The 8390-nt window shown below is 47.2% G+C and overlaps 1 protein-coding gene across 2 annotated transcripts in view; it reads right to left on the bottom strand.

Moving 5' to 3' along the window:
• MEMO1 (mediator of cell motility 1) overlaps positions 1-2532 on the bottom strand; it is a 129881-nt gene extending 127349 nt beyond the window's left edge. Inside the window, exon 1 of one of the 2 annotated variants that reach the window (XR_008664704.1) lies at positions 2176-2378. Coding sequence is in view for 1 of the 2 variants with exons in the window: in XM_055327040.1 (XP_055183015.1) it covers positions 2176-2236 (61 nt within the window). In the remaining variant the exon portion in view is untranslated. Of the gene's footprint in view, positions 1-2175 lie in introns of both variants that reach the window. The other variant, XM_055327040.1, reaches the window with a different exon arrangement.
• Between the last annotated feature and the right edge of the window lie 5858 nt (positions 2533-8390).

Consider the following 8390-nt stretch of genomic DNA (forward strand, 5'->3'; position numbering starts at 1 on the left):
GGTCTTCTATTACTTGAGTTTTTAGAAATAGTTCACTAGGGAAACAATAATAACACAAGTAAAATTTTTTCCGATGGTCAATGCTATCAACCTAGGTACACTGGGATAATGTGAAGTAAGTTGTCAGACCAAGTCAGAGTTCACTTCTCTCTATTTTTACTTATTTTTAAAATATGAAATAAGCTTTTACAACTCCATTGCTTTAAATTCATCCCTTATCATTACTTAAGTTTAAAATCACACACACATATAGACACACACACACGCCACACATGCTCTGAATTTTTTTAACAATAAGGTTCTCTATGACAATTCACATTATCAAAGTGGCATTACTGACTTTTTGAGAATTTAAGGAAATAAGATTGCATTTCAAATGTCTGAGAAAATAGTTGTTTAGGAATCGTTGAATCATTATACTGTACACACCTGAAACTAATATAACACTGTAAAAAAAATAAAATAAAATCACACTTATACCCCCCAAAAAAGAAGAAAATAGTTTGTGTTCACTCACTACTGATAAATAGCTATAATCAGAGAATGTTTGGGGCTAGATCCTCTTATATTTGAGATTACTGGAGAAGTCGTTTCAAGTCCAAAGTGTGAGATATACCTTATTTTGCTACCCAAAGAATATTCAAGAATCTATAAAAATTCCTCCAGAATTATTTGCCCAAACGTCAAGGCAAACTACATGAAAAGGTCTAACACACTTGTAGAAAGGCACAGAAAACAAAACCAGAAGAAATAAACCAAAAGATGGCCATGAAAGTGAAAACTGAGACGTTCTAACCCTTCAGGACACAGGGAGGAAAGCAGCTTAGTGACTGACAACCCAGAGAAGGCCACTCGTGCCCGGATAAATCCAAGATCAGCGATGCACTTCATGGAGGACAAACCCAGGGGCCAGGGACTCCCGCTCCTCAATCCGCGTCCCGCCACGGGCTGGTGGTACGGTCCCGGGCGCGTCCCCGCGTGTCCACCGAGGAAAGCTTAACTGACATCCTCGGGCCGTGGGAACGATTAGGTGTCTGTGGAGTACCCCGGGGCCACGAGGGCAAGGCCGAGGGTCACGGGCTCGGCGCCAAGCTACAGCTGGCTACCTGCTGGGCTCTGCGAATCCGATCGCGACGACTCTGCTGGGTCTTAACACAGCAAAAGCCCAGTGAGTCGGTCGGGAAAGCGCCAGCAGCAGCGACTCGGAGGGAGGAACTCTCTCTCTTCCCGACCTCGGTCGCCTCCCAGCCCGGACTACCCCGGCCCAGCTCGGCGCCGGAGGGAAGGCGTGAGCGCGAGATCCGCAGGAGTTAAGTCGGGTCTGGGGACCCGGGAGACCCGGGAGCCGGTGCCGAACCACGGGGAACCATCAGGGATCACGGTGCAACTTTCTTTGTTAACTCGCCAGGAACGGGACTCCTGAAAGTAATCCCGGGAAAAACAGTCGCCCCAACCCAAATGTCTGTTAAAGGGAACGTCCCTGGGCTTCCTTACATAAAAGAGCTCCAGAGGGTGTGTAGGCGGCGTTGACGGAGCGCGGGGCGCCGGAGACCCGGGCCCGGCTCGCGGGCTGGAGGGCGGCGCGGCTCGGCGCGGCTCGGCTCGGCGCGGCTCGGCTCGGCGCGGCTCGGCTCGGCGCGGCTCGGCGCGGCTCGGGCGGGCGGGGGGAGGCCGGCGCGCCGATGCCATCTCCGGCTGCCCCTTTCGCGAGTGGCAGCAACAATGAAAACACTGACAAAAGAGCTGGGCGGCCGCAAGCCGCGGCCCGGCAGCCCCTCCACCCTACCCCCACAGGCGCGCTCCGCGAATCCCACGGAAGGGCCTCCCGCCGCCTAGGCCACCTCGCCGGCGGGGACCCTGCGTCCAGCCCGGCCGCGTGAGAGAGTCCGGAGCCCGCGCTCCCGTGCAGGCAGCCGGGCGCCCTGGAGGTGAGACGGGGACGCCCCGCCGCCGGTCCGACCTGCCTCCCCCGCGCCGGGCGCGCCGTCCTCCCGGGGCCGGGGCCGGGGCGGGCGGCCGGCGGGCTCGGGTCCCGGCCTCCAGCCTGGCCCCGGGAGGGCGCGCGCCGCCGTCCGCCCCACGCTCCGCGGCGAGCGGGCCGCCGGGCGGGATGCCACGGGGGGGGGGGGGCGCTCCCTCCGCACGCGGTCCGCGCCGGCCGGCCTGGGGCCCTACCTGAGGCTGTGTACCAGCTCCCGGCGTGGCTGGCTTCCCGGCAGACCACTCGGTTGGACATCTTGGTGCCTGTGCCGCCTATGGTGCACGAGGATGAATGAGGAGGCGGCGGCGGCGGCGGCAGGAGCGGCTCCCCGAGGGGACGAGACACCGCGGGCCCAGCCCAGGAGGAGGCGGCGGCGGCGGCGGCGGCGGGGAGGGGATCGGCCCGGCCCAGGAGGAGGAGGAGGAGGAGGCGGAGGCGGCGGCGGCGGCGGCGGCGGCCCAGGAGGACGAGATGGCAGCCGGGGCGGTGGCGGCGGCAGCAACAATCAGCACGAGCTCCGGCGAGCGCCGGAAGATGGGGCCCGCGGCGGCCTCACCGAAGCCCGGAAAGCCCTGGCCCCGGCCCCCGGCCTCGCCGCCGCTCCCCGGCCGCGGCTGGTTCCGCCGAGCCGCCCCCACGGCCCCCTCCCCGCCGGCCTCCCCGAGCCGGCGCCGCTGACCCCACCCCCGTGACTCCGCGCCCGCCCCCTCCCCTCCCCCCACCCCCGCGGGACTCCCCGCACCCACCCCCGCCCCCGCCCCCGCCCCGGCAGGGCCCTCCCGCCCGCCCGGCCGCCGGCCCGCGGGCCCCGCCCCGCCCCGCTCCTCCTGCGGCCGCGCCGCGAGGTTAACGGCGGAGGCCGGACAGGCCCGGCGGGGAGGCGGCCGCGGCTGCAGCTCCGCGCGCACGAAAGCCCAGGGCCGGGGCCTGAACCGGGAGGGCAGACCCGCGGAGGAGCCAGCGCTTCCTTACTCGCCACTCCAGCGGGTCCTGCCCACTGAGCATGCCCAGCAGCCGCGGCCGGGCCCGCCGAGCAATCTCCGCGTGCACGCTCCGCGCTCCGGGGTTTAGCGGCAGCAGAGGCTGGGGGGCGGGGGGCGGGGAGCGGGGAGCGGGACGCGGCCGCAGGGCAAGCGCCCTCCCCCAGCCAACTTCCTTGAATGAGGAGCGCCCGGGGCTCGCCGCCGCGGCTTTCCGCGGGGACGGTCCTGCTCGTCCTCCCCCGCCTCATCGCACACGCGAATGTTGAGCGGATCCACAGCCCCGAGGTCCCACTCCCAGCGATGCGAGCCTGTGGCCTCGTTCAGGAAGTTCCTGTATAGAACAGGCACGCGGCAGTGTGAGGGCAGGGGTCCCCTCAAACGCTGGCTTTTGCTTCCCGGGGCCACTCTTACACCCAGTCGTGGCTTTGACACTGTAAACATTTATCCTGTTTCATTGTATACGGATGTAGGTGCATGTCTTCGCTCCCTAATTAGATTCAAGTGTGAAAATAGCTAGGCTAGCCTCAGTTATTCCCTTCTATGAAAAGGGGATAGTATATTCAAGGAGTGTCCCTGGGATTATCAGTTAATAAATGTAGGGCCTGACAGGGTATTGCATACAACAACATTATTTACAGCCCCTCCTCTTATAAATCCCACTATTTCACATAAGTGTCAGGAACAAAGAATTCCTCTAAAACTATTGAAGAATCAGAGAGAAGTAGGATATCTTAGACCAAGGTAGCGTCGTTATGAAGCAGATCATTCCAAAACCGGGAAGAGAGTTAAGAAAAACTTGCACGTCTTCAGTGAAAGAATCTGAATTTCATACTGAACAGATCATTGGTACAGTTCAAACCGGATCACTGGCTGCCTAATATTCAAGTTTCCCTAATGTCGTAATACAGTTTTGTTTTTGTTTTTGTTTTAATTTACTCTCCTATTCCCACCCCTCCTCCCACTTTTTCAGCTTTAAGGCCCAAGGATCTTGGATCTTGTGTGACATCCCGGGCCTAAAAGTCTGGTCAATTATTGGAACATTTCTGACTTTCACACCTTTTTCTACACAATTATTAGACGAAAAAATCTCCACTGATATGCATTTCTTTACCCCATTTCTAACCCTCTAACCACTAACCTGCCCAAATGTCAACATACTACACAGCAAAAAAAAAAAAAAAAAAAAAGGATGTGCCAAGTAGTGCCAAAGGGATGTCCCAAAAAGATGAGGGGCAGCTCTAATTCCATGGTACTCTTCACAGAGTACCAAAATTCAGTGGTAAATGATGACAAAAATTGGTAAACTTTTCATCATAAACTTCAAGAAAACTGCTGATATGATTGCCATGGCATTGATAAGCAGTAATAGCTCACAAAGTCAATGATTCCTGATTCTGCTTCTATGGCCCCAGAAAAGGAGGGAAGGGGACACTGGATACGATGAACTAAGAAAGCTTGGTATTTCAGGCTGATCAGGGCATCTACTAACCTCAGCGTTCTCATCTGTCAAATGCAAACAGCAATGTCTAACTCACAGGCTTGCAGTGAGAATCATGAAGTAAAATGAAAGTATTCTGAAAACAATTTATAAGCTGTTCTTTGTTTCTTTTTATCATTATCCTCTACTCCAAGGAACAATCTCAGGATTCATTCCAAACTAGTAACCTAATTTAAATTTAAGCATCCTCCATAGGAAAATGCTCTGTTGGAGGCTTCTTTCCCCAAAGGAGTTTTCTTACTGGTCCAGTTAAGCAAAGACCACAATGCCAAGAGTAGTAAAAGGTTCAAAGATCTTCCATTATCTCGAGAATGCTCTCAATATATCCCGTCATGATTCCTTCTTTCCATCTTTCTTTAGCTACCTTATTCAAGGAGAGACTCTTTAAAGGAATTTGTTGAAACTATTCACTTACCTCCCCTAAATTAATGGAGATCCATATAATGCAAAATACTCATTTCACATCCCAGAAGAAGTCTGTTTGGCAATACTGTACAATTTCCGTGTTATTATTAACAATTTCCATTTTATCTACTAGGGATTTGGGTTTGACACTCCATAAACATCAGTCATAGCAAAGGCAAGGAGGAAGTCCTCACTAATAGAGAGTTCTTATAAAGTAGAATAATAATAAATAGGGCACCACTAGTTCCAGAACCCAACATCAATAACCCAACATATGTTCTAAAAAAGCATGTCCTTGGGACGCCTGGGTGGCTCAGAGGTTAAGTGTCTGCCTTCAGCCCAGGGTGTGATCCTGAAGCCCCGGGATCAAGTCCTGCATCGGGCTCTCTGCAGGGCGCCTGCTTCTCTCTCTGCCTGTGTCTCTGCCTCTCTCTCTCTCTGTGTCTCTCATGAATAAATAAAATCTTAAAAAAAAAAAAAAAAAGCATGTCCTATATTCACTGCATCAGTCTGTATTAGCAAACAACTAGCACAGCCACAATATCCATCAATATGAGACTTGTTACATTAGGATATATTCATACATACACACCCATTAAAAAGACTAAGGTGGTGCTGTATACTGTATGGAGAGCTGGGGGGGGAGGAAAAAGCAAATTGCAGAACAGTGTGTAAAGTATGCTACCATTTGTGTAAAACAGAATACTTATAAGTATCCTCATACACTTGATTATACACAGAATACTCCTACAAGGAAACACAATAAATTAGTAACAATATGTTTAGGTGGCGGAAGTGCAAGGATGGACAAAAGATTTAAACTTTTGAGTATCTTTGGAATTTTGTGCCATGTACATATAGTACCTACACACACAAAATACTTACATCTTTAGGCTTGATTTTTGGAACCTACATGGCAATATTAAATTGACCATTTTTATAAAATGCTATCCATAGCAGACAGCTTAAGAAGTCCACTAATTACTAAAAGCCCCATATCCAAAAAATATTGTAGAATAAAACCAGAGTTCTGAACAAATCAAACTTGAGAAGAGTTTAGCATAAAGATGCTCTTTTGATATCAGTTAAAATGGTACTCTAAGACAAATGCCATTATGATTTCACTTAGATGTAGAATCTAAAAAACAAATGAATAAACAAAAAAGCAAAAACAGACCCATAAACACAGAGAACGAACTAGTGGTTGCCAGAGGGGAGGAGGGAAATGACCAAAAATTGGTGGAGAGTGGGAGGTGCAGACTTAGGGAATGAGTTGAGTTCCGGGGATGAGACGTACAGCACTGGGAATAGTCAATGGTATTGTATAGCATAACATACAGCATACAGTATAGCATACAGTAACAGACAGTAGCTACACTTGTGAGCATAGCATATGCTGAATCACTGTGTTGTAAACCTGAAACTAATGTAACATTGTGTGTCAACTATAATTCAGTTAAAAAAAAAAATTTACAAACTAGTACTATAATCTAGAGTCAGTCAAGTTTGCCCTTCCATTGGAAGCCAAACTTGATAAGTAATATCTATTAAATACTTAACTATGCACCTGACACTGAAGAGTCACTAAGTATGTATTTAGTGATTCTTACTAAAATGAAAATTTGTTCATTTACAATTTTTTGAAATAAATTTTATAAAACTTTTTTCAAACTTATTGTTAATATTATTTAGAATTCCCAGAAATGAAATAACAGAGTTAAAAGATTTTAACTTTTTTTTAAACAAAATTCGTATTCATTACTGCCTGGCCCTTTTATATCTGGTGACCTATTTTCCACTATATTACTTTCCTACTTTCCTAATTTAAATGTAGAGATTTTTAAATAAATAGATTCTCAGTGATAGCCATTTACAGCTTTCACCTTTGTCCCTCATTTCTACAGTTTGATAATAAGTATCAGGCCTCCAATTTGTTAATGCCTTTTTGGAATCCAGTCCAGAAAAATATCTGGCTATATTATTATGCTATCCCTACAACCATTCTATCAAGTTTCTAACAGGAAGTTATCAATTCTAAAAATCCGACATGCCTTCTCCTAAATGAGATTTAAGCAAAGAAAGGTTCAATATTCCCACAAGACCACCAGAATTAAATAGACAATGTCATCATTCTATCCAAACCATTTTTCTTTTTCTCAATTCAAGGTCTCTATTTCCCCTATGAATCTATGCCTAATTTGCTCTATGGTCTTCCCACTAACCTACCTACCAACGTAATTCAAGAATTCATTCTATAACATATAGGACTTCCCATTCTATTTCTGTATTTGTTTACTGAATAACCTATCTATTAAGTATTCGAAGGGTAGGCATGGTTTGTAAAATACCTCATCAAAGTACAGGGAAATGTGCTTAACTGGTTTTCAGTTCACCGGCTTAGTGGAGTAAGTGATGCTCTCCGTTCCCATCGTAAAATAAAGTTGAACTCTATAAGCTTGTAGATTACACTTTTTAGGAAACTCTCACGTGATTGCAGTCTCCTCTCAGGTTTGTATGCATACCTAACAAGGGTCAATAGTGTTCTCCACCTTACTTATGCCAGTTGTACTAGATACTACCATTACATAATTTAATTAAACATTACATAAACCAATGAAATACACATAATGCAAAAGGTGTACAAAAATTAGGTAGAATGCTTTGGAAAGACTTTGTAAAAACTGTCAAATTAGAGGCAGGTAAGATGACTGAAGGCTGGAGAAAAAAACCATGAAACAAGCATAGGATTCTACAAATTACTTCTTAAATGTCTAAAAAAAAAGCATTCTCTACTTTCAAAAAACCTGATACTGAAATATGATTTCAGGAATATTTCATATTCCTATGAAATATCATAGGAGTGATTTAAGGGAGAAAAATGATACAGAATTCCAATCAGAGAACCCATACCCAGATAAAAGATTGAAATGAAAATATTACCAAGTTAATATAGATTAACATTTTTAAAATGAAAAAAAAAAAATCTGTTCAGTGTCATTTAGGATTCCCTACCATGACTCACTTTTTCACCTACCAACTGGATAAAAGGGCTTCTACTGCACACACATGGGCAGACTGATTTTCCCCCAAGGAAAAATTATAAACATACCTGAGAGCATTAGAGCAGAGGGTAATATAGCATTAAGGGAAAGTAATTTAGCATTAAGCTGGGTTTGAATCCCTGCCTCAAATTTACTTTCCTCTATAACCTTGAACAAGTTAACAAAATTTCACTTTGCTCATCTAAAAATGAGGTATTAGATTTTAACCTACCTCACAGGATTTTGAGGATTATATAACAATTAATGTATTTAGCATGATGCCTAGCACATGTTAAGTACTGTTAAGTAGCAAGTGCACTGCAGCAAAAGATATGCCTAGTCTCAGCTATTACTTTAAAAAGTATCAATTTCAAGATTGAGTAATTTAAGCCCCAAGTCAAAGATAATTCAATACAACACTAAAGTTATGGAGCATAGGCAGAGTACTGCATTACTTCTAACTGGTGGTTAACCAGAGGTGT

This window comes from Nyctereutes procyonoides, unplaced genomic scaffold (genome assembly GCF_905146905.1).
Source record: "Nyctereutes procyonoides isolate TBG_1078 unplaced genomic scaffold, NYPRO_anot_genome, whole genome shotgun sequence".
Classification (NCBI taxonomy): domain Eukaryota; kingdom Metazoa; phylum Chordata; class Mammalia; order Carnivora; family Canidae; genus Nyctereutes; species Nyctereutes procyonoides.